The sequence below is a fragment of the Papaver somniferum genome, chromosome 7, assembly GCF_003573695.1.
Source record: "Papaver somniferum cultivar HN1 chromosome 7, ASM357369v1, whole genome shotgun sequence".
Taxonomy (NCBI): domain Eukaryota; kingdom Viridiplantae; phylum Streptophyta; class Magnoliopsida; order Ranunculales; family Papaveraceae; genus Papaver; species Papaver somniferum.
Genome location: NC_039364.1, coordinates 267,671,812 through 267,699,110, shown reverse-complemented (window position 1 = coordinate 267,699,110; position 27,299 = coordinate 267,671,812). Strand labels below are relative to the sequence as shown.

The following is a 27,299-nucleotide window of genomic DNA, read 5'->3' as shown; positions in this document are numbered from 1 at the left end:
ATCTCCGGAATAAGGATAACTACTTTAATAGTCTTAAACCAGCAACAACATCAGTAATTCCTAGATGGATGCCACCTAGAAAAACTCAACTGAAACTCAACATAGATGCTGCCTGGATTTCTGTTAATTTGCCTGCAGGTTTTTCTTTAATTCTTAGGAATGATGCAGGAGGATTTGAACAAGGAAGAGCGAAGGTTCCTTCACAACAGCTACCCCTGAAGAAGCGAAAGCTTTAAGAATGTTGCAGGGAGCAAAATGGGCACTGGAAAAGGGATGGTCCAATTTCAGTGTTGAAGGAGATTGCAAGAATTTGTTTGACTATCTGAATGGGAAACCTACGGAAATGGAATGGCAGAATCAAGCAATTATGGATGAAGTGAAGTGCGAATTCAATAAATGCACCAATTTTTTGGGTTTTTTTTTTATATTCCTAGACTAGCTAATCAAGCAGTGATACTCTTGCTAAATAAGCAAAAACTTTTGGAAAATTTGTAACTTGGGTTAAATACCCACCTACTTGTATTCTGCAAAACTTAGAAGTAGATAAATCTAATGCAAATGATAAGCAACATCGTTCTGCATTAGAAAACTCTACTATCGAAGATCTAAGGGTTACTAATTCTCCAAGTTATTTTCTTTATATGCACTTAAAAAAAAAAAAAAAAAAATCGGTAACAGTAACCAGTCTTATTTTTTTAATCAGAGTAGTAACCGGTCTTGTGGTTAAAACTAAAAGTAACATTTGAAAGTAAAAGTAAACAAAAGTTGTATGTGTCAGTTTTTTCTCTTTTGACCATTTGGTTTTACATTAAACGAGGCACTTTCAGGTTTCAACCAAAAAACCTTCTCATGTTCTCCCCCTCGACATTATCGATTCAACTCTAAACCCTAAAACAATTCAACCTTAATTTCTGACAATCGATTTTAGAAATCACCTAAACATGATGAGAATGAGAAACCCTGGGATTTCGGACTGAAGAAGGTGAGATTGTTTTTCTGAAAGGTACGCCCGCTGATTTTATTCCACAAAGGTAAAAACTCTTATCTCTGATTGAAACTGTTTTTATGAATTTATCAAGGATGATTCCAATTGTTGTGGATAATAGTTCAAACGCTTGGTAAAATAGACATGCTAAGTATAGATTATCGTCAACACCATGGCCAATCCATCCTTCTCTTTTTGTCGAGATCTATCCCTAGCATGTCTGATTTTACTAGGCAATTGATATCAACACAATGGCCATCCTTCTCTCCCGTTTAATTTTCTGTCATTTGAATATTTGTAATCGATCTTTATATATTTTGTTTTTTCTATTGAAATCTTGTTTTGTTATGTTTTTTCATTTTCATAGCGTTCCCAGATAGTTTTATACTCTGTGATATATTTCTAGTGTTCTGTAGTGCATTACGAGGTAGAATGAAGTAACAAATAAAAAGGATCCGTAAATATGTGTTATGGTTCTTTAGAAACTAGATTCATAATTCAACTATTCAGCATAACATTGCGAAGTCTCATTTTTACTGGTCATGTAATCCATTCACTGAAAATCTGCCATCGACACAAATTACTTGGCTAGTGATTGATCAAGAAGCAGCTGGGAGGCAACCAGAGATGAAACTTCCTTTGGTTCTCCAATGCGCCGGGTTGGGGTTCCAAGATGATGCTTTCTAGGTGCTCCTTGTCTTTCAGCATCTGCGAAGTAAACAGTTTTAGAAGGATGTTGTGGTAAACATACTAGTACATATCGGCCACTGAATAGTCAGGGAGTAGTTTAGTTTCTGTAATGGATCCAGTTTTTGTATCAGAAACACCTTATGTTGATTCTGGAGTTCACTCCAGTTTTTTGAATCTCCGCATTTTCGAATAGAGTAGACATTGGTGAAACTAGGCCAGTTCCATATTTGGTACAGGACTCTTGTACACATAAAATGCTTCATCTTCAGATTGTATTGCATAGCTGAACTAAAGTAGTAAATCCTCCTCAGATTTATCTTGTCATGTTATTTTTCTTGTTTATTTGAGGGGGAGTAATTATCATGGGTGTACCACGGCATTTCCAGAATCAGGATTTACAACTTCATACTGAAGACTTTATGTGGCCTTCATGACTTGCCATTAAGAAGTTCCTTCTTTTTTTCTTTATCGGTTAAGAATTTGGTGTTGATGAGTTTCGAACTCGGGTCATTGGTATTATCACCCAATGACTACATTGACATCGGCAAGTCCCTTTTGCTTTGCTCACCAACGTGTTAAGTTTCTGCAACCAAGTTCGAATGTTAATTTTTTGTTGCTCTTTGTAGATTTTTTTGGAAAATCGTATTCCTCAAAGATCAGCTAGTGTTAATCGGCAGATTCCCCAATTATATTGTCAGTAGTTCAGTTGGCATCTTATCATACTTGAGGGTCCATTGTCGGGCCAGTTACTAATGGTGGATGTAGTCTGGTCATACTTGTAAGAGTGAAATTGCTCAATAAAATGAAGGGGGAAAACTATGAATTGACTATATGTTTTGAGGCCGAAAAGGAGAAATTGGAGTCTATAATCTGCTTTTATTTAATGCTCATGAACTGTTTACTTTTCTATTCTATGCTGTCTTGATAAGTTACTAACTGCCGTCTTGTCTATCTCTTCTGTATCCTATAGGTGCGTTGCGGATTTTTTCCATAAGATTTTTACCCCTCCAAAATATATAGAGAAGATACTGTTCTGTGGTTGGCGTCGTGACATCCATGATATGATCATGGTAATTTTGTATTTATTCTTGATTCCGTTAGACTCATGTTGTGAAAATGTATATGGTTCTGTTTTCTGTTAGCTTTTTTACAAAAATACCAATTTATGTTTCTTATTAAGTTTTTGATAACTCATTTTAGGTGTTAGAGGCGTTGTTGGCTCAAGGTTCAGAATTATGGATGTTTAATGAGGTTCAAATTGAAGAAAGAGAGAGGAAGCTCATTGATGGTGGAACTGATATTTCTGTACTAGCGAACCTAAGTCCTTGTCCATTGGTACGGAAATGCTGTCACTAGGCAACATCTAGAGAGTCTTCATCTAGAGAGTCTTCACCTAAAGACATTTGATACTGTAAGTGTAACATCTCTCAATTCTCTCCGCAAAAGATGAAAATATGAACTTTGCGTTTCCTTTCTCTTTTACTTGCACATGGCCGATAATTTGGCACCAGCCAGTGCCCTTATATCAATAATTTTAAAGTTATTTTCGTGCTGCATCGGTTGGATCTTTTCGGCAAAATCAATGAGAAAATATACACGATACTGGATTTCTTAATCAGTTGGCGATTGCATATTGCTGCTTACTAGTACACATGAATTAGGAGTTAGAACAACCACATGACTGCGAACTTGTTGGAAACCTTGGACCTTTCAAGTACTTTAATCCATTGTCGGAATCTTCATCCCCGTCTCTAGTTTATGACGTGTTAATTTTCTTTTGTGAAAGACAAGTCATCTAAATTCTTATTCGCTAACTTACTTTACATGTCATTATATGCATGTGCATTCAATCTTTATTCTGATATGCTAATCCAACAGTTGAAATTCTTGCAGATGAGTCTTTAGAGGATTCCATTGTATATTCTGACTCCAGATCTCTTGCGACTCTTCTCCTCATCCGAGATATTCAGGTACAAGTGTGTATACATGATTCAGTATGTTCTGTTAACCTAGTCTAGTTTAGTGTGAATACCTTATGGGGTATGTCCTGTTATGGTTTCAAATCTTTCTTCATAGATTAACACTGGAAACCATGTTTTACCCATTAGTGATAGTTTATAAGAACTTATGGATTGATAAGTGCTTGCCTTGGTTGTCTTTCTCCGAATTTTCTTTGTGTTTCTTTTAAAAAACTTTTAGTGCCATGTCTTGGAAACATTATTTCTGTTTCGTGGTTATTACAAAAAAAGTCTGCCGTTTGCATGTTGAACTATTTGAGTCCAAGTCTCCAAGAGGTTACCTTATAAGGAAGCATGTTGGCTTCTCTCATAGTTCTTGGATCCGTGAAATGCAGCAAGCTTCGGATTAATCAATAATCATCAGTGAGATTCTAGAACAAGGAATTTGGTTTCAGTTTTTGAATTAGTGATTATGTGTTATTCAATGAGTTTGTGAGTATAGCACTGGCTATGGTGGCAAAGGACAAACAAGTCAATCGGGTTCTCAAGGAACTCCTTGCTGAAGAGGTATATTCATATTTCTTTTTCGAATCAGCTTATCACTTATCAGGAATGAACTCATTTCAGCACCTGCAAGTTCAGCTACCTCAAATTTCTACCACTTATGCAGGCCAATGTCGAAGCCTTCCAGTATTTCTGCACCTGAAATAGGACCCAAATTCTTCAACAGATTCCAGTCATCAACTGAAGAAGGATCCTTTTCCGGTTACGTCCGGAGTTTGGCAGATACACTTAAGAGTGGGTTAATTGATCTTAATATAACTGCTGGTAAGTGTTTTTTCCAATCTGTTGTCGTAGTTATGTTATCAATTGTTTGCACATTTTCATTTTACTTCCTTAATTTTACCATCTATATTCTCTACAATGAGGATTGCCACTTTCGAATCCAGCATTCAACTTTATGAGAAATCTAGCTGTATGTAAATTCTAATTGAAACCTGCATTGTGCATACTGTTTGTTATTAAACAAACATATTTCATTTTTTTCAGTGTTCTTGAAAAGTTCAATACATTCAATAACATGATTGGTGACGTTTCTGTTTAAAGTTACACTAGTGGCTTACAATATATGACCCGATACAATTAGCACATATACGCAAGCAAATACTTGTTCATTCAGCTCAAAAACTCAACCAAATGTCTGTTTCGGCTCTAAAGAATCAGCCAATCTTACCCTTTTACAAGAGGCTTCTGTCAGTCTTTACGAAATTTACATGAGAAGAATACAATATCAACTTGTATAGAAACACATAGCCTGGTTCTGATCATAGAAGTAAATGTGGGTTCACATGAGCAATACAGTTATATGTAACTATTGTAAAAGAATTTGGTAGATATCTTCTCAACCCTAACCCAGCAATACAATTTGGTAGATTTAAAACATATTCTGCCATGCCATGTATAGAAACAGATATCTACTCTCATCTGTTGTAAATAGAAAGCACAAGTGCAGAACTATAGCTTATAAAATTTTTAAGGTGAACTTCAACATCAGTTATATGAAACTATTAAGCAATGCTGCGGTTCATAGAAACATAGATGTAAAATTCGTGTTCCTTTTGTACATCACGACAGCCTGTTTATCATGATATTGATTAGTTTGTACACCATAGCTAACGTCCAAGTCAGGTTCACTATATGCTACCCCCTTTATGAAAAGGGTTCTCACCTCTGAAGATGGTCGATTACCAAATCCCCACAGTATTTTTATTTCTGACAGTGGCAAAGGTACACCCTCCTTGGCTAGACTTAGGTAGCTGTGCCGGTCCAGCCAAGCCAAGCCCGCCTACCCTTAAACTAGCTATACCACTTTTTTTATTCATCGGATTTGATCTCAGGTACTGAAGTCGCCAACTTCTTAAGGTTTTGTTGACTAATTTAATTACTTGATTATTAGCTGGTTTTTGTCTTCTTAATAGCGTAAGTGTGAGGGGTTCACTGTTGGGATATATGTTTTGTTATATCGACCAAATGCAGTGAGAGATTATTAGACTCTTAGAAATCTTGTTTTGAGTTTTCATTCGTAAACTGTTTTATTACTTTTCTTACTCTGACTGATAAATCTACTTAGTGATAAGTTACTGGTCTTCAAACTATGGAATGTAGAGATTATATTATTTGCATTACGAGGTAGAATGAAGTTAAAAAACAAGAGAACGATAAATATATGTTATGGTTTTACTAGAGACCAAATTCATAATTGGAAGTTTAGAACTATTAAACATCGCACAATTCTGAAATTTAGGAATAGCGAATTCTCATTGTTACTACTAGTCATGTAATGGATGGAAACCATTCACTGAGAATCTGCCATCTACACAAATAACTTGGCCAGTGATTGAAGAAGTAGCTGGAAGGCAGAGGGAAGATTATGAAGAATATGAGAATGCTAATGTTATGTCTAAAATTATGTCAGAGATGTTGTCTAACAGAACAGATTTTAGAGTTAGAAATAGGGTAAGATTGAGAGGAGTAGACATACTAGTTATGTACAATTAGCTCAGTGAGTGAGTAGTTTAGTTTTTGGTCAAACGAATTTAGAATTCGTTGCATTGTATGTTGCGATTTTATCTTTTAGTCCCATATTGGCTATTGCTGAACATGTACAGGACTCGAGGATCCTTTTTTTTTCTTCGGAATGGCGAACCTTTTTCTACTTCCGCAGTTCATTTTCATGTTCAAGTTCTTCTTGTTATTGTCTTCTTATAAGTAGGGAGTCTCTTAGGTGTCTTCTTGCCTTGGTTTCCGAATCAGAGGTGGTGGTTGTTGTTGGTTTTTTCCCCTAGTCATCAATTGTTCTAGGCAAGCATAAATTTTTATTTTTTTCTGTAAGTTGTGATTAATTGGAGAAAGAGGAAAATGAGGATGTTCTCAAGAGTTGAAGTCCAAGATAGAAAAGATTGGCATAATGAAAATGATTCCAGTACTACATGAAGACGAAGTTCTGCATCGCAAGAAGAACTCCTTTTGAAGTCTCAGAAAAACTTCCAGACTTGGGAGGATGAAGAGTTTTACAAGAAAGAACCACACTACTCACAAGTTATTTAAGAACTTCATTTGTTGCTTATAGGTTGTTGTACCAGGGTAACAGCTTCACTGTAAGTGTGCACACATGACTTGCTAGTTTAGCAGGTCTTACAGCGAGATCTCTTAGAAAGCTGTCATTTATCTGTCTTATACATGTTTTGTTTCATTTGTCACCCCAGCAAATGTAATCATTCACTGAAATGACATGTTTATGGCTTTGTAGGTTTTGGATTCTGTATAGGGAGGGCTAAGGAGGATGGCCCGGTAGTTTTGGTAAGCTTCTAAGCATTTCAAACTTTCTATCTTTTGGTCCTTTTTATCTTCACCCGTAGATTAACCTTCAACATTTTCTTGTTCTACAGACTACAGAGTTGGAGACATCCTTGGGAGGGTCATTAAGATCACTCTACATGCAGCCATGGAAAATGGACAAGGGCCCATGAGGTACTAATTCCTAAAGTACAACTATGCTAGGCTGGTATAGCAACAACGCCACTTTATTATATTTTCTCAAACATTACAATCAAATACATTAATAATATGTTAAACCACTGATCTACTGTTTTTTTTGCCCCAATGATGAAGAATTTCATCAGTGCATCAACAAAGTCCAGATCTTGAACTCGTGCATCAACAAAGTCCAGATCTTGAACTCGTGACAAATGTTCACAAAACACACCAACCTACATCTTCTTCGGCTTGACAATCCAGCACAAATTCAATCTCCTGAAACTGTTCTGCCCCTGTGAGTGACGTCAACTGCTCATTGCTCTCATATTCTTCAAACTCAATGTCATCGTCGTCATCATCATCATAATCATCAAAATATTCACTGCTAGAAATAGCACACAGAATACCCGTAGCGGATTTTGAATCATAATTCAAACCATTTCCATTGTTAGCATCCACGACGCTCCAAGCCAATGACCGCTGATTCATAGCAGCACTACATGATTTAAGCTTTTGAGTTCCTTTGGCCTTATCTTTCGACTTATTCCCCGGGTTAATGTGACAATCTGTGCACCTCGCTACACCACATTTACCTGTGAACTTTGAATGGCCTTATCTTTCGACTTATTCCCCGGGTTAATGTGACAATCTGTGCACCTCGCTACACCACATTTACCTGTGAACTTTGAATGATTCGTTGGCTTCCTTGACACTTTTGTGAATGCTCCGGCGGTTGGACGAGAATCCAGTGGGTTGACTATTTTGGACTTGGGTGTAGGATTTAATGGTGATGGTAAGACCAAGTAGCTTCTAACCATCCCATGTTGTCGACCCTCTCTCTTCACTTCTTTTTCTTTGTATTGATGGCTTGAAAATGTATTTGATACAACTCTACTGCTTCTTCCTCTGTTTATATGTAGCTGTATATGCAGTAGACAAACTAAAAGCTGAAAAGACACAGAAGCGTGGTTATCAAGTAGTTTGCTTAGGTCAATGCTCTTGCAGACCAAGTAATCTATGTGTCAGAATTTTAAACTAAGTCACAACTGTACATCAAATAATTAATCAATTTTATTTATTTGTTGATTTTTTCTATCAAAAAGAAATTATTTGTTAATTTCAGGATGATTAGTTTCAGCCAAAAATTAGTTTGTTAATCAGATTCAGAACAATTTTCAAGAGTGACTTTTTTTTTTTTTTTTGGCAAGCAAAAACTTTGGTGGTGATTTTGAAATTGACTTCCACTCTTAGAGAAGCTGGTTATCAAATAAGCTCTAAACTTCACTAATTCCTCTTTTACCCCTTATCCATGGCCATTTGGTTTACATTTCCTTTCCTATTTTTCCACGGTAAACAATAAATATTTTTTTACTCAAAAGGATAATATAACGAAGGGGGAAAATGCCATCACGAAAAGTGATGGTCCTTACTCCTAAGGCCAAGTATTATGGTAGGGCGTTTCGCTTAGTTATAGCCAAAATTAGTCAAGCGAAATGAGAGTGAATGTGCACTTCATTATGGAGGAGGGGCTTCGCTTAGCTAATATAGACAAAAATTCAGTTTCTGTACAAATAGTGCAAAACGAAATCTCAATTTCCATGCATATAGTGCAAAACGGAGACTGAGTTCCCGTTTTCTCTTTTCCAAAACTTTTTTTAGACGGAAAATTCAGAAGTTTTTTTTCCCAATTTTTTTTCTTTGAAGCATGTAAATAATTAAAAGGAAATTAATTTACAATCTATAGTGAGTATGTGGTACCCACAGAATCATGAAATAGAATTTGACTAATAAAAGATGGGATTGTCTGGTCCCGTATTTTGGTTGATCAGGTGGATGTGGTGTAAGAGTGAGAAGGTTGGTAATCCTTCATTGATGGCTTTCCACGAGAAAAGTCGAATTTTTGGTGTACATGGTAAAGTCCATAGGGTAGGTGGTAGAGGGGTGTGAGTTGGTTGACCATGGGTGAGACATTTGTATCCCGATGAGGTAGTGTAGTTTCCATATTTTGAGTGTGGCCGGATGATTTTTTCCCGGGGGCTATTTTGGGAGGTGGATGTTTATGAGTTTTTGGATTATAGGATTGGAGAGGGTGCTTAATTTTTCATGATTCCGGGAGTGGAAAATCTGGTCAATGATATATGCTACCATTCAGATTGGGTAACATTGTGACGGCTTTAGATTTGTTGAATGTGGAATCCAATTGGCTTCTATCAGAGTTGACAATCCATCTACAATACGATGGAAAATCAAATGCTACATGGTAGGGACAATTGCTGCCAATTGTCTCCATTGAGGACTGGAGGAGGATGGTATGGAATTAATGCCATGTAATATTGGTTGTAGATCAAGATATTTTGCACTGAAGAGACTTTCCCAGATAGAGTTAGGTTGTTCATGTAAATTCCATATTCTCTTCATGAGAAGCGCCTTATTATGATCACTGCTCTTCCTTATTCCTGATCTTCCTTCGGATATTGGTTTTGTTACTTTATCCCAACCTATAAGGTGAAGTTTTTTAATTGGTGAGTCATGTCCCCAGAAAATTTTCTAGTGATACGATCTATTTGTTTATGATCATTGATGGGAAGAGTTTGTGTTTGCATAATGTGGTTTGAGGTGGGAATTAGAGAGGTTTTGATGAGAGTGAGTCATCCGGCTGGATTTAGGCATTTTATCATCCATCCTTTAGCTTTTCGGGCTAGTCTTTGTAGGAGCGGAGAGAAGATTTGATTGTATGCCCTGTCTTGTTTGAACTGGACTCCTAGATAGGTTGTGGGTTTTTAAGTAGTCCGCATATTGAAGAATTACTAAAGTTCGTTTACCTTGATCGGGTCTAGTTTTGGGTGGTGGGTGATTATTGATTTGGAAGTGTTAATTATTTGTCATGTTGATGTGCTATAGGAGTGGAGTAGGGTTTTACGGTGTTGTTTACTTTGTGTTAGAGCATTGCTCGGTCGAACTCGCATGCGTTGCTATATCAAGCATGTTTGTCAATATTAGTGATCAAAATTATATGTCTTGATTTCTAGTACACTTATGACTAAGTCTCGGTATAGGATAGTTAGGAATAGTTGAGCTCCAGACTCCATGACGATTATCTTGCAAAGACGAAAAACTACTCAAAAAACCGGTGGAACTTCATCCGACTAAAAGGTATGTGGAGACTTGAACTCATCTTGTCACTCAAAAGTCTATCTACTCTATCTCCTACTCTTGAGACAACAGTCGTATAAGTATGATAGCTTTCGTACGTACACATTTTCTATTTCGAGCCGAGTTTACTCGCCTATCTTTTTCTCGAAGTACGTGTTGGTAATATTTTGCTTTAACCATCTTCATCTTTACCCGTGACGAAAGTCATGATGATGTTTCAATCTTGAAAATAGCTTTGATGACGATAGTCGATTCTTTATGTCTAACGACTGTTATAAGATTATAGAAGAATGTTTCAATGATTGAAATGTAGAGTTGAGAATATGTAACCACCTATGGATGTAAGCATTTAGTGTGTTCGCACATTTGTGTATAAATTCATGTGCCAGAAACCAAGTGCGTGCATATGTGTGCATGCGGTATTGGTTAAGGAGACAGGTTGGGTATGCGTACCCGTATGCATACTGACGGAAGTTCACATCCGTGAAATTATGGGTTTGAAGTTTACGAACTCAAAAATTAGTCACCTTAGGTACGTGTACCCGTACGCATACTGGCGGAACTTTTTCACCCGAAAAGTCTGCTGAGTTTGGAAACTAAAACCAACTCAAATTCCGATATCTAAGGTACGCGTACCCAAGATGGTTATTTCTCAATTCGGTAGTTCATGGACTTAAAACAATAAATTATAAGGAATGCAATCTTTGCAAACCGTGGGTATATAGTTCATGAATTGATTCAAATGAATCAAACCGATTTTGTTTCAATTGTGTCTATGTATAAAGACCTAAGCAATTGAACAACTCTTGAACTAGTTCTTATGAGTCATTTGAACTAGTTATGAGAAAGATGAATACGGTTGATATGAAAGAACTCATTTGGCTAACCATTGGTCAACTATTTGTGAACCAACCAATGTACACGTTTAGGTACGGTTACTCAAACCTAAATGAATACATTTCATTTGTGTGTGACAAGCTAAGTTTCGATCTAACGGTTTAAAGATATTAGCTTGGATAAATCAGGTTTTTCATCTAACGGTGAATATTGAATGCTTTGTTACCAAGGTAACTTGGATTGCAAACCCTGATTTGGAAACTATATAAGGAGACGTCTAGCAACTATGCAAAACTAATCCCCACACCTCTTGTGTGATACTAATTGGTTTGCTAGAGTCGATTTTCCTTTAATCGTAGGTTTCTTCTCGAGACCCTATCGATTGACGACTAAAAGACTTCATTGGGATTGTGAAGCCAGACGAAACTACTTCTCTTGTAGTTGAGCGATCTGATCTTGCCATTTTCTATCGTACGAGTTCAATTGGAATAATTGACTTGAGATTATATCTCCGATATGGCAAGATAAAAAAGACATCACAAACATCTTCGTCTCATCGTTTGTCATTCTGCAATATCTAGTTTCGCTACCATACGATTTAGATTATTGTGAGGCGATTGATAATACTAGGTTGTTCTTCGGGAATATAAGTCATGTTTATCAATTGGTTCTTGTTCACCTTGATTTTTATCAAAAGACAGAACAAAACTTTTAGGTTTATCTGTGGGAGACAGATTTATCCATATTTGTAGACTTTTCAGTGTGATACAGATTTGTTTATTAAAGTCTTCGACTTGGGTCGTAGCAACTCTTGGTTGTGGGTGAGATCAGCTAAGGGAATCAAGTGCGTAGTATCCTGCTGGGATCAGAGACATAAGAAGCGCAACTGTACCTTGAATCAGTGTGAGATTGATTTTGGTTCAACTACAGTCCAGACTGAAGTTAGTTTGTAGTAGGCTAGTGTCTGTAGCGGCTTAATACAGTGTGGTTTTCAATCTGGACTAGGTCCCGGGGTTTTTCTGCATTTGTGATGAGTGCCAAATATTGTATATATTTATCCCTTTTTGTTGGCATTTAACTCATCTTTTATGCATTAATTCTACATTTTATCCCATATTCTGTATTTTCATTGTTTTCAAGAATAAATATTTTTATTAATTAATTTTGCATTTTTAGGTAATAAATAAAGTTCGGATGAGTCGCGGAGCGAAAAGAGCGGAAAAGTAGTGAAAAGCCGGGAGAAATCACGCAAGGAAGCCGCAAAGAATGGAGCGCACGTCCAAAAAGCTGGAAATGGGCTCAAGAAGAAGAAAGTTGTTCTTAAAGAAGAAGTGGGCTCAAGGTTTTCCAAGCCCAAACTCATTTCCCAAACCCATATTCTATACCCAAAAGCCTAAAACCCAAATCCATACCCGCTTGCGTCTTCAGCCGTCAGATCAGTTCTCAGAAGCATCCGACGGTCGCTCCCTTGCTGTGCATCGAAGTTTGATATCTCCGCCTAACACTACAACACCTAACTCCATCTGGCGTCGTTGATTTTGTTGTATTATATAATCCAGCGGTCGCTACAAGCTTTACTTCATCTCACCGTCCGATTGATCTTTCATCTCCCTATCCCACGGCTCAGCGTCGCAGATCATCAAACTCGATACACTCGCCTCACACCCAAGTGCCGAACACCCTAGACCTCAAACAAACGCACCCTTCCCCTTTCTCCATCGAACCCATCTCCTCCATCACCCCCCTCTGCAGAACCACCATACTCCGTACCACCACCATGTCCGTCTCCATCATCACCACCTCACCCCAAATCACTCCACTATTTTCTCCCCGACTCTACTCTACCTAAGCCCATCATCACCATCACGTACCATCTCTTTAGCATCACTAATTTCTCCAATTTCTCATCTCTCTGCTCACTGAAACCCTAGGTGAGAAATTGGGGATATAAGTGATGATTAAAGCAACAATTGAAGCATGAGAGGAACGAGAAGAAGCAGGAGAAGAGTGGGTCGACGAGATGGAGCGAGTATCTCATCAACAGTAGGTAAATCAATTTCACCAAACCCTAGTTCTACTGATTTTGGGGGAAATTGAGGGAAAACCCTAAATGGGTAACTGGGTATAAATTGGTGTTGTGGGGAGTGTGTGAAACACACTGTATATCTCTCTGGACTAGCCAGTAGAGAATTGAGCTAAATTTTAATGAACTTCAAATTTCAGTGCTTATCAGTGAACAGTTGAGTATTGCACATGTTTTTAGTTATCTGATATGTTGCTAATTGTGTCTAATTTATATCTTATGATGAATGTATGTTGCTACATCATGGTTAGCATGAGCTAATCAACATCAGGCCAAGGATCAGTGAAGCCTTGTGCACTGTCAAGTGACTAGAAGCTAGGATAGTTACTTCCTTGTATGTTTTGATTGTGCAAATGAGAGATATCAATGCTCATAGAGCCTGTGATTGGCTGTACTGTCAAAAGACAGCCAATGCTAGGGGTAGACTAGTGAGCAATTTGGTGTTCTTCCATTTCTAGATGTATGCTTAGGAACAAACATAACCTAGAAACATGTCATTTGATTAGGACACAAGGTGGATCATAAGCCTTGGCTTACCCACCAATTCCCTCTCTGTAACTTTCATTTTTCAGTCCTGTGTGCTTGTATTTCAGTTAATTTCTCTTGCCTTTTATTTTCTTGCACTTTGTAGCTACTGTGCACTGAAGTCAGTGCACAATCCTGCCCTTGCCCTTGGCTTCCAAGCCTTGGTTCTTTGCTGATTTACCTTGTCTGTTATCTTTCCCTGCTGTGGTTCTTAACTGTTTCTTTATTGTTTTACCTTGCATCTTTGGTTCATGCCATTTACCTTGCTTTGCTCACTGCCATAGTGCATTGTCACCATTGTTAGCCTAGGAAAACTTCTTATATGCTCCTCTCCCTGTGGACAAACCCCTACTCATCACTATATTATAAATCTTGACCTTGTATACTTGCAAGTGTTTTGTGTGTTCTAATCTTCACAACAAGTTTTTGGCGCCGCTGCCGGGGAGCTGGCTGCCATATTTTTGAAGTTTTCATAGCTGTTGTGGCCTTGTTGTGCTTGCATAGTTGTGTGTGTTCATTGCTATCTTGTTCACTTGCTAACTGCTGCTGGAGCTGTGCATTATTTGTTGCTGCTGCCAAGCTGCTGCTGCTGCTGTTGCTGCTGTTGATGTTGCTGCTGCCAAGCTAACTGGGCTGCCAACTGAAGCTGTCAACTGGGCTTGTGCACCCTCTGCTGCTGGGCTTGTGCAACCTTTGTAGCTGGGCTTGAACCAACTGAGCTGGGCTTAGTAACTTCTACTCCTGGGCTTCGCTGCAGATTCTGCTGGGCTCTGCTCCACCTGTTGCTGCTGGGCTTGTGCGTGAGCTTAGGACGATCCTAAAGCCCAACTGGGATGTGCAACTAAAAGGGGACTAAAAGCCTATTTTTGGGCTTCCCTCCAAAAAACAAGTAAGCCTAACCCATGAGTTAACCCACTTGGGCCTCATTTAAATTCAAATTTGGGCTTGTAATAATTAATTTAATTATTTATTTTGGGATTGTAATAATTTTTATTTATTTTCTTTTTTCTTTTTCTTTTTTTTTATATTTGGGACTGTAATTATTTTTTTTTATTTTTTATTTTTTTTATTTTTCTTTTTTCTTTTATGGGCTTGTTTAATTATTATTATTGTTTTTATTTTCTTTTATGAGTTGTGCTAATTTATGCTAGGTTTAGTTCAAAATTTTTTTCCAAAGCCCAATTTAAACCAAAAAAAAACAAAAACCCTTCTTTAAACCAAAACCCATTCAAAACCAAATCTTCATAACCCTTGTGGGCCAAATTGTTTCCGATTGCTCTGTCTGACCAACATGTTAGTTAAGGTACCTACTAGGACATGATTGTGACCTACAGAGACCAGACAAACAGACTTGTTAGAATTAACCCAGACGAACCTATCGAAATTCTAAGTTCTGAGGGAGACAGTCCAGATCAACCAGAAACAATGGGAGAACCCGTACCTCAAGGATTATATGTACCCAACTAGAGCCAGTCAACCTTCTTGTATTTTGCTGCCCGAGGCTAATGGCCATTATGAGCTGAAATCAAGCACAATACAGATGCTTCCTATTTTTAGAGGTGTTGAGAATGAAAACCCGTACCACCACGTGAGAGAATTCGAGGAAATTTGTGGAACTCTGCGTTTCACTCAAATGACCGACGAAACCCTGAAGTTAAGGCTTTTTCCTTTCTCCCTGAAAGATAAGGCAAAGGCCTGGCTCTATGCTTTACAGCCTCAATCCATCATGACATGGGATGACCTCATAAAGGAGTTTTTCAAAAAGTTTTTCCCGAACCACAAGACTGCGACAATTCGTCAAAGTCTGAATAGCTTTGTGCAATTAGAAGGTGAGACCTTAGCTAGATACCTGGAGAGATTCAATGAATTATTGCTCCAATGTCCCCATCATGGTTTTGAAAAATGGAGACTTGTGCAAATTTTGTATGAAGGTCTAGATGTGTCCACCCGAACAACGGTTGAGTCGATGTGTAATGGTCTATTCGTAGATAAAACTGCTGACGCGTCTTGGGACTTCTTGATTGAAGTAGCTGAAAAGACGCAACAGTGGGAATCCATCCGTGAAACCAGAAAGACTACATCCGAAGCAAAGGCTTTTAGGATTGAAGCGGATTTTGAGGGTAGAGCAAACATGGCATCAATAGTTAGGAGATTAGAAGAGTTAGAACTACATAAAAATTCAAAACCTTCCACCACTACTCTCCGAGAACATGTCGCTTTCTGTTTGTGCTGCTTGTAACGACCCCAACCATCAATTCCAAAATTGTCCAGATTTGCTTGCAGTCCAGGAGTCTAGGCTTGAACAGGCACATGCCATGTTTCAAAAACCAGAGCATAACCCTTATTCACAGACCTACAATCCAGGATGGAGAAACCACCCTAACTTTTCATGGTCAAAAGGACCCACTCAAGGAGGACCATCTCAACCCAATCAGAGCTATCAAAACAATCAGGGATATCAGAACAATCAAGGTTATCAACACCCGAGAAACCCTCAACAACAATCAAACTCTCAACAACAATCATATCCTCAACACAATACCGACAAGAGATTATCCACCCTAGAGGAAATGTTCCAGAGTTTGATGCAAAGTCAGAAAAATCTAGATCAAAAGATGGATCAAATATGTGAGAGAGAAAAGGGTAAACTTCCGAGCCAACCCCAACAAAATCCAAAGAGGATATTTCAAACAGGCACAACATCCTGCACTGAAACCTCACCTGATCAAATCCATGCCATTACCACCCTCCGAAGTGGTAAAGTCATCGAGAACAACGGGCGAACCTAATGAATCTGATACAAATTCCACACTGTCTCCACAACCCCAGAAAACCAAAGAATCTGAGCAAGTTGGAAAATCTGACAATTCTACTGCTGTGAATGTCCCTTTGCCAACTCATCTTCCTGTTGCCCCATTTCCTCAAAGATTGATCTATCAACAGAAAAGTACCCATTACAATGAGATGTTAGATCTGTTCAAGAGAGTCAACATCAACATTCCTTTTCTTGAAGCAATCAAGCAAATCCCTGCTTATGCCAAATTCCTCAAAGACTTGTGTACTCAAAAGCGCAAGCTCAATGTGCAAAAACGTGCTTTCTTAGCTGAGCAGGTGAGTTCCATCATTCTGAAAAAACTCCACCCAAGTTTAGGGATCCAGGATGTCCAACAATTTCTTGCACTATAGGAGAACACACGGTCAATAAAGCGTTATTAGACCTAGGTGCAAGTGTTAACCTACTGCCATATTCTGTTTATGAGCAGTTAGGTCTTGGGGAGTTGAAACCAACATCTATCACTCTACAACTGGCAGACCGATCTGTCAAGATTCCTCGTGGAGTGGTCGAAGATGTTTTGATCAAGGTTGACAAATTCTATTTTCCCGTAGACTTCATTGTCTTAGACACTCAACCTGTACAAAACCCAGACTGTCACATTCCTGTCATCTTAGGACGTCCTTTCTTGGCTACGTCCAACGCGATCATAACTGTCGGAATGGAGTGTTAAAACTGTCTTTTGGTAACATGACGGTAGAATTGAATGTGTTCGATATTAGTCAACAACCTGTGAATCTTGATGATGATGATGTGCATGAAGTTAATATGATTGAAGGATTAATGCAAGATTCGTTGACTAACATTCTATCCGTCGACCCCTTTCAAGCATGTATGGAGAACTTTAACCCTGATTCCTATGATGATGCATACTGTAGTGACGTCCTATCTCTGCTCGAATCTGTACCTCAAATGGACGTCACTGAAAGGAAATATGAAGTGGAACCACCCCTACTCTCTGATTCCAAGCTTATTCCATCCATTGTTGAGCCACCCAAGCTTGAATTGAAAACATTGCCTAGTACGTTGAAGTACGCATTCCTAGGTTCTTCTGATACTTTACCTGTCATTATTTCATCATGTTTAGACACGGAACAGGAAAGTAAGCTTTTAGAAGTACTTAAGGAACACAAAGAGGCCTTAGGATGGACCATCTCAGATCTCAAAGGAATTAGTCCCACCATTTGCATGCACCACATTAACCTTGAAGAGAATGCCAAACCATCGAGGGAAATGCAAAGGAGACTTAATCCTAACATGAGAGATGTAGTCAAAGGAGAGATCCTGAAACTACTTGATGCGGGTATCATATACCCAATTCCCGATAGCAAATGGGTTAGTCCCATTCAAGTTGTGCCTAAGAAGTCAGGCATTACTGTTGTTCAGAACGACAAGAATGAATTAGTCCCTACTCGTACAACCACAGGATGGCGAGTATGCATCGACTACAGGAAGTTGAACACAGTAACAAGGAAGGATCACTTCCCGCTCCCTTTCATTGACCAAATGCTAGAACGTGTGTCTGGACACAGTCACTACTGTTTTCTAGATGGCTTTTCCGGTTATAACCAAATTCACATTGCTCCGGAAGATCAGGAAAAAACTACATTCACGTGTCCATTTGGGACGTTTGCTTATAGACGTATGCCCTTCGGGTTGTGTAATGCACCTGCTACTTTTCAGCGTTGCATGATGAGCATTTTTTCTGACATGATAGATAGTTTTCTCGAGATCTTTATGGATGATTTCTCTGTTTTTGGTTCCTCGTTTGACGAATGTTTGAAGCATCTTGCCCTCGTGATATCCAGATGTAAAGAAAAGAACCTTGTTCTAAATTGGGAAAAATGCCATTTTATGGTGAATTCAGGAATAGTTCTAGGACACATCATCTCAGAAAAGGAATTGAAGTGGATAAAGCTAAAGTTGACCTCATTCAACATCTACCACAACCTTGCTCTGTGAAGGAGATCAGATCATTTCTAGGTCATGCTGGTTTTTACCGGCGATTCATCAAAGATTTCAGCAAAATCTCCAGACCTCTGTGCAGTCTTCTCTCCAAAGATGTTGCCTTCAATTTCGATGCTGCTTGTGTGAAGGCATGGGAGGAATTAAAAACCCTTCTCACCACCGCTCCTATAGTCCGACCACCCGATTGGAAGCTTCCGTTCGAACTTATGTGTGATGCCTCTGATTATGCTGTTGGTGCTGTTTTAGGACAGCGAGTTGATAGACTACCATATGTGATATACTATGCTAGCAAAACCCTTAATGATGCCCAACTCAATTATTCAACTACCGAGAAGGAATTGCTTGCCGTCGTTTTCGCATTAGACAAGTTTAGATCTTATCTGATAGGGTCTAAGATCATCATATACACAGACCATGCGGCTTTGAAGTATCTTCTTTCCAAGAAGGATGCTAAAGCTCGCCTTATTCGATGGATACTCTTATTACAGGAATTCGATCTCGAAATCCGTGATAAGAAAGGTTGTGAGAATGTGGTTGCTGATCATTTGTCTAGATTAACTTTAGAGTCTATTGATGAATGTGAGCTGATTAGAGAATCATTCCCAGATGAACAGCTGATGTCTATCTCAGACCTTCCTTGGTTTGCTGATATTGTTAACTACCTCGCTACAGGTAGGATGCCCTCACGTTGGTCGAGACAAGACCGCTCTAAATTCCTGGCTGAAGTCAAACATTTCCTTTGGGATGACCCATATTTGTTTAAGTACTGTCCAGACCAAATCATTAGGAGATGTGTCCCCAACACTGAACAGAAAGATGTGATATCTTTCTGTCATGACCAAGCATGTGGAGGCCATTTCAGTGCCAAGAAAACCGCTGCAAAGATCTTGCAGTGTGGATTCTATTGGCCATCATTGTTCAAGGATTGCCATGATTATTGTGTTGCTTGTGAACGCTGTCAAAAGCTAGGAAGCATTTCGAGGAGAAACATGATGCCATTGAACCCCATTTTGATTGTGGAGATTTTTGATGTTTGGGGGATAGACTTCATGGGTCCATTTCCCATGTCTGACAGCAAGTTGTACATCCTAGTCGCAGTTGATTACGTTTCTAAGTGGGTAGAAGCCATAGCAACCAGAACAAATGACCACAAGGTGGTACTTTCATTTCTAAAGGAGAACATATTTCACGTTTTGGTACCCCTAGAGCTATCATCAGTGACGGCGGTTCACATTTTCGTAAAAGTACTTTGAGTCTTTAGTACGCAAGTATGGCATAACTCACAAGGTTGCTACTCCGTACCACCCTCAGACTAGTGGACAAGTGGAAGTGTCTAATAGGGAAATTAAGCACATTCTGGAGAAGACGGTCAACCCGTCCAGGAAAGATTGGTCATTGAGATTGAATGATGCTTTGTGGGCCTATAGAACAGCTTATAAGACACCAATTGGCATGTCCCCCTATCGTCTAGTGTATGGAAAGCCGTGCCATCTACCTGTGGAATTAGAACATCGTGCCTACTGGGCAATCAAAGAGCTGAACTTTTCTCTGGACGAAGCTGGAATTCAACGGAAACTTCAACTCAACGAGTTGGAAGAATTGAGAAATGAGGCTTATGACAGTGCCAAGCTGTACAAGCAGAAGATGAAGATTTCATGACAAGCGTATTCTGCGCAAATCCTTCACTCCTGGTCAGAAAGTCTTGCTGTATGACTCCCGATTACATCTTTTTCCAGGAAAACTGCGTTCCAGATGGAAGGGTCCGTACCTAGTACGCACAGTTTTTCCTCATGGAGCTGTAGAGCTGGAGGATGTCTCCAACAAGAACGTTTTCAAAGTCAACGGGCAGAGATTAAAGCCATTCCTTGAGCCATTTCCACCCGACATTGAAACAACCAACCTGGAGGACCCAGTCTATGTGGACTAAACTGGTCCACTCTTTCCCTAAATAACCAAAAAGTTTTCCAAATCTTTCCCTAAAAACCAAAATTTTTCGTTTTCCCATCAAAACCAAATGTTTCCCAACAAAACCAAATTTTTTCCAAAAAGTCCAATCCCATTAAAAACCAAATTTTCTTGTAGATAATGTGTTAGTTAAATTTCCTTTTGTATATTTTGTGCTCATCCATTGTGACCTAATATGATGGATTTTTGCCTTGAATAACGGAGTTTTAATCGAGCTGCCACCGTACAATCGGGTATTCTCTCTCCTTTTACTCTACTCAGCATGTTCCTCTTCATATATTGTTTTATAATTCTTTCCATATTTTGAAACATTGAGGACAATGTTTAGTTTAGGTTTGGGGGTATAGAGTAGATACCATGATAATTTGCCATAATTGAAAACGAACTCCTTCTTTTGAAAAAATTGAAAAATTCCAAAAAAATTGAAAAATCAAAAAAAAAAAAATTAAAAAAAAAAAAATCATAAAAATGGAGCTCATTTACCTTGAAATGTTGACTCTTGTGCAAATATGTATTATTAGGAGTCTTAGTCTAGATATTTAGGCACCCTGATTCTAGCACAATTCACATAGTGATAAGAAATTTGCACGCGCACGATCTACCAATACATGTATGGCCTCGATCTTCAAGGTGTTTGATAGGAAGTTACGATTGCCAATCACTTTAGAATACTGAACGAAACTTGACTAGCTTGTTCTTTGGTTGGTTGGGATAGAAGGTGGAGGTTACATTAAGAAAGACAACCATCGAATTTAACTGGGTGCATCAAAAAGGGCTACCTCTTGCAAAGTGTCATGTAATCTTTTGTTTTTTTGTATGTATCAAAAGTGTTTCTTGTAAAAAAAAAAAAAAAAAAAAAAAAAAAAAAAAAAAAAAAAAAAAAAAAAAAAAAAAAAAAAAAAAAAATATCAGAAAAATACAAAAAAATCAAGTATCCATCATCTCTTGTTCCAAAAATAAAAAGAGAATAGTCAATGTAAATAAGAGTCATGTAAAGTCATCTTTTGTGTTTTTGTGTAAGCAAGGAGGGTGTATGCCATTGATGTACAACGCGAGTAATTGTGAAATACCTCCAACTCATTCACAATTCTCGTAAAGTCCGGACAGCTAGCTAGATTTCGACCTCAGTTCTTAGCCTGAGAAACTATCTCTTGGTGATTAGTAGTCATGACTTCAGATCTTTCTTTACACATGTGTAGACACTTTACACTCTTATCACATGTCTTTATTTGTTATCAGTGCTAGGATTGTGCCTTCGATAGCTAGATTGACATCTCCATTTTGCTGGGAGCTTAACTGTTTTGCACATGTCACATTTGATGGAATCTGAGCTTATATTTTGACCTAGAACTTTGTAGGTACGTTCTAAGCAAACCTTCACGAGACTTCAACTCGTCCACTAGGGACACTTAGTGGTTTAAAAGGCTTAGTGCATACGCTAAATGCATTCGAGAGACCAGCGACAGTGGTATAGTTAGGATTTCCTTAGTTTTGTTTTACTTGAGGACAAGTAAAATTCAGGTTTGGGGGTATTTGATGAGTGCCAAATATTGTATATATTTTATCCCTTTTTGTTGGCATTTACTCATCTTTTGTGCATTAATTCTACATTTTATCCCACATTCTGTATTTTCATTGTTTTCAAGAATAAATATTTTTATTAATTAATTTTGCATTTTTAGGTAATAAATAAAGATTGGATGAGTTGCGGAGCAAAAAGAGCAGAAAAGTGGTGAAAAGCCGGGAGAAATTACGCAAGGAAGCCGCAAAGAATGGAGCGCACGTCCAAAAAGCTGGAAATGGGCTCAAGAAGAAGAAAGTTGTTCTTAAAGAAGAAGTGGGCTCAAGGTTTTCCAAGCCCAAACTCATTTCCCAAACCCAAATCCATACCCGCTTGCGTCTTCAGCCGTCAGATCAGTTCTCAGAAGCATCCGACGGTCGCTCCCTTGCTGTGCATCGAAGTTGGATATCTCCGCCTAACACTACAACACCTAATTCCATCTGGCGTCGTTGATTTTGTTGTATTATATAATCCAGCGGTCGCTACAAGCTTCACTTCATCTCACCGTCCGATTGATCTTTCATCTCCCTATCCCACGGCTCAGCGTCGCAGATCATCAAACTCGATACACTCGCCTCACACCCAAGTGCCGAACACCCTAGACCTCAAACAAACGCACCCTTCCCCTTTCTCCATCGAACCCATCTCCTCCATCACCCCCCTCTGCAGAACCACCATACTCCGTACCACCACCATGTCCGTCTCCATCATCACCACCTCACCCCAAATCACTCCACTATTTTCTCCCCGACTCTACTCTACCTAAGCCCATCATCACCATCACGTACCATCTCTTTAGCATCACTAATTTCTCCAATTTCTCATCTCTCTGCTCACTGAAACCCTAGGTGAGAAATTGGGGATATAAGTGATGATTAAAGCAACAATTGAAGCATGAGAGGAACGAGAAGAAGCAGGAGAAGAGTGGGTCGACGAGATGGAGCGAGTATCTCATCAACAGTAGGTAAATCAATTTCACCAAACCCTAGTTCTACTGATTTTGGGGGAAAATTGGGGGAAAACCCTAAATGGGTAATTGGGTATAAATTGGTGTTGTGGGGAGTGTGTGAAACACACTGTATATCTCTCTGGACTAGCCAGTAGAGAATTGAGCTAAATTTTAATGAACTTCAAATTTCAGTGCTTATCAGTGAACAGTTGAGTATTGCACATGTTTTTAGTTATCTGATATGTTGCTAATTGTGTCTAATTTATATCTTATGATGAATGTATGTTGCTACATCATGGTTAGCATGAGCTAATCAGCATCAGGCCAAGGCTCAGTGAAGCCTTGTGCACTGTCAAGTGACTAGAAGCTAGGATAGTTACTTCCTTGTATGTTTTGATTGTGCAAATGAGAGATATCAATGCTCATAGAGCCTGTGATTGGTTGTACTGTCAAAAGACAGCCAATGCTAGGGGTAGACTAGTGAGCAATTTGGTGTTCTTCCATTTCTAGATGTATGCTTAGGAACAAACATAACCTAGAAACATGTCATTTGATTAGGACACAAGGTGGATCATAAGCCTTGGCTTACCCACCAATTCCCTCTCTGTAACTTTCATTTTTCAGTCCTGTGTGCTTGTATTTCAGTTAATTTCTCTTGCCTTTTATTTTCTTGCACTTTGTAGCTACTGTGCACTGAAGTCAGTGCACAATCCTGCCCTTGCCCTTGGCTTCCAAGCCTTGGTTCTTTGCTGATTTACCTTGTCTGTTATCTTTCCCTGCTGTGGTTCTTAACTGTTTCTTTATTGCTTTACCTTGCATCTTTGGTTCATGCCATTTACCTTGCTTTGCTCACTGCCATAGTGCATTGTCACCATTGTTAGCCTAGGAAAACTTCTTATATGCTCCTCTCCCTGTGGACAAACCCCTACTCATCACTATATTATAAATCTTGACCTTGTATACTTGCAAGTGTTTTGTGTGCATCCCATTTTCACACCAATTTGTGGTTTCCTCGTTAACAAAATTTCTGGTGTCTATGTTATTTCTATTCCGCATTATATTTTGTTATATAATTGAAATATCACAGGTTGTGCGTTGTATTGATCAATAGTGAAATCCAACCTTTTGTTGTCGATTGGAAATTGATTGATCCTTGGACATTGGTTTTTGGTACCGTCCAAGTTTATATCTCTTGTATTTAATCGAGACTCGCAGATTGCTTGAGTAAGATTTAAATCAAGAGATAGAGATATAAGAACTCTTTGATATACTTTTCTATTGATCGAGTATAACTGTCTAGTCGATTTTCATAAAAGTATATTGGAGGTTGTCCATACGGATTGCTAATCGAAATATTGGGTGAGGTTGTTATACCCCCGCATTTTCAATTGGTATCAGAGCAGGCAAACACGATCAAGACCTTAAAAGTCTGTGTTTGTAGCGATCTGACTCTATGAACAGAGCTGTTATCTCTATTAACGTACCACCAGTCTTTGATGGCTCGAATTATTTATGGTGGAAAATTGCTATGCGTGCGTTTCTTCAAGCGCGTGATTTTCAATCATGAGTATATGTTGTTAATGGCTATGATGCTCCCGTTGTTGCAGTAGGTAACATTAATGTTCCAAAAAATATTGGCGAATACGATGCTGCAGAGATACTTGCTGCAAAGCAAAACTCCGACGGTTTGAATGCCATCATATATGCCATTACACCAAATCTTCAGCACCATGTGTAAAATTGTACTAGGTCCAAAGATGTGTTGGATATCTTAGAAACCGTATTCGAAGAAAATACCAGTGAAAAGAAGGCTAGGCTTCAAAACCTTAATTCCAATTGGGAAAACCTTCGTATGGCAGATAAGGATTCATTTGATGAGTTTAATCACAAAGTGTCTGAAATTGTTAATGCATCTTTTGCATTGGGTAAGACTATTCCTGAAAAGGACATTGTGATGAAAATTCTCATATCGCTGCCATCTAGATACGATTCTAAGAAGCATGCCATCGTTGAGGGAAATAACCTTGATAACCTCTCTAGAAATACGCTGGTTGGGAAGATTAAGATCTTTGATCACGAACACTCGTCCAAATCTAAGGATGTTGCATTCAAAGCACTGAAAGACACAAAATTACTTGATAAAAGTAAAAATGTGTATATGTCTGAAGATGACCACTCTGAGACAGATTCATCAAAATGAAGATCTCGACAAATCAGTCTCGATGATCACAAGACAGTTTAGAGATCTTCTGTTGAAGAGAAGTAAACGGTTCTCCATTAATAATCCAAAGGCATCAGTCAAACCTCATAATCGTATTCCTTCTAAAAACAGGGACACAGATGAAACTGATGACGAGGATATGCCTCAGTGCTTTAAGTGTAAAGGATTTGGTCATTTTGCAAACGAGTGCCCAAATCGTAGAAAATACACTGGGAACAAAGATCTTGTTGCGACACTTGATGAGATGTCTGACAATTATGATTCTGATGAAGACAAGAAATCAAGTGTTGCTCTTCTGTCTGAAAATATTGATTTTGATAATTGTAGAAACACATACATCAATCTTGATAATCTTTTAGAAGAGATCCCAATCAAGATGGAAGAATCTTCCCCGTCCTTTGGAAACCCTTTACTTAATGTTTCAGGATCTACTATGTGCCTAACAACTTGCATTTCAAAGGCCCTTGAACCATTCTTTGCATTGACATGCTCATATTTTTCTCTCAAGGGACATGAATTTTCAAAGTGTTTCAAGTACAAACACAAGATGAGATATGTCAACAAGCTTCAACAAAGAGCAGATCGTTTAGCCAATAAGCTTAAACTCGCGGAGAAAACAGCTAAGGTATGTAAGATCTTGTCCTCTTCGAAAAGACTGGTTTCCAAAGAAAGATATACCATTAGAGAGGAAAAACTAGTCTAAACATACGGAAAGGCAGAGTTCCATTGATTCCGTACAAAAGGGTCATAGTGGACAAATCGTTGTTCACCACAGCACAACCTGATTGTGTTCTTTTTGAGCATCTTGTCTCATGTGCCTGTTCAAAAGAGACAAGATCTTGCACACCTCATGCTTTAAAATTAAAATAGAAAATATTTTCTTTTCTTTGGTTTTTTAGCTTTGAGTTGTTTGGCTTTGGAATTTCTTCATATCACTGTTGGTACTGGAAGGGACCAATTTTCCAAAAGAAGAGGGCTATTATCGACAATTTTGCTCTTTATAGCGTTGTGAGTTGGACGTATATGAACCTGTTTAAAGGTTTCAAATCCCCACATTCCTTTTTCCCTCTCTGATACTCTTTATATCTTAAGACTGCTTGTTGAAGTTTAATTTTGAACCCTTCTCAGAAAATCATACCATGAAAACTCCAAGCACCATGTCTTTAGATGGTAAAGATATCAATATGATTGTTAAGTCATCAATCACCAAGGAAAAAGATAAATCTCCTGTGTCTCCATCCTTGAAAAGAAAAATAAGGAATGTGAGGAAGCCAAGGGCAATTCCTTCTAACTCTCAGAAATTCTCTGATGTTCTTGATGAGTTGAAAGAGACAAGAAAGGAGATTCAACAGATAAAGGCTTTTGTGCTAAGATCTTTGGAAATTCAGAAGGCCCTGGTTCGACATCTCCAACCAAGACGGTTTGTTGGCATTGACTCCTTCCTCCAAGAACCTTATGTTCCATTGGCTGTTGATGACAAGGAGTTCGGGAACGATGCAGAATTCTCAAAGATATCAATGTCTAGAAAGTCTTCTTATGAGAATTTATTTCTTATGTTTTAGGAAGAATAACTAAAGTTTGGAATAACCATTATTGTGAGTACACATAGCTATGTCCAGTGTGTTTTCAATTTTATTTTTTAGGTTTATTTATTTAAATTCTAAAAATTGGTTTGGAAGATGATTTTTGCAGTATTAATCTTTATGGTTTTATATATTGCAATATGTTATGGGACATGTGTGTTTACGTCCGTAAACTATTATTGTCCCATATGATGTCGAAAGTAATATCCTTTACATGTCGATATGCATGTGTTGATAAAAGAAGGAATGAACTTTTGACAAACAAAAGTTAAGCCTATTATGTCAATTATTGATGGAAGATAGGTTAAAATCTTTTGTTCGCAAGGATTATGTCTATCGTATTTCAATTGTGCAAATAGTGATGGAAAATAGAATGAATCCTTGTATATGTCGCAGTATTGATCATTCCCTGATCCATAGTTTATGTGTATACTGCAATGCTCCATAAGTT

The 27,299-nt window shown here is 38.4% G+C and overlaps 1 protein-coding gene across 1 annotated transcript; it reads right to left on the bottom strand.

Annotated features, from left to right (window-relative positions):
- Positions 1–7,201: 7,201 nt before the first annotated feature.
- Positions 7,202–13,808, bottom strand: LOC113296571. Its single transcript, XM_026544871.1, has 3 exons — positions 13,781–13,808; positions 7,847–8,185; positions 7,202–7,763 (listed from the first exon to the last, which is right to left on the bottom strand). The coding sequence occupies exons 1-3, from the start codon at positions 13,806–13,808 to the stop codon at positions 7,387–7,389; spliced, it is 744 nt and encodes a 247-aa protein (XP_026400656.1). The 3' UTR covers positions 7,202–7,386.
- Positions 13,809–27,299: the final 13,491 nt, after the last annotated feature.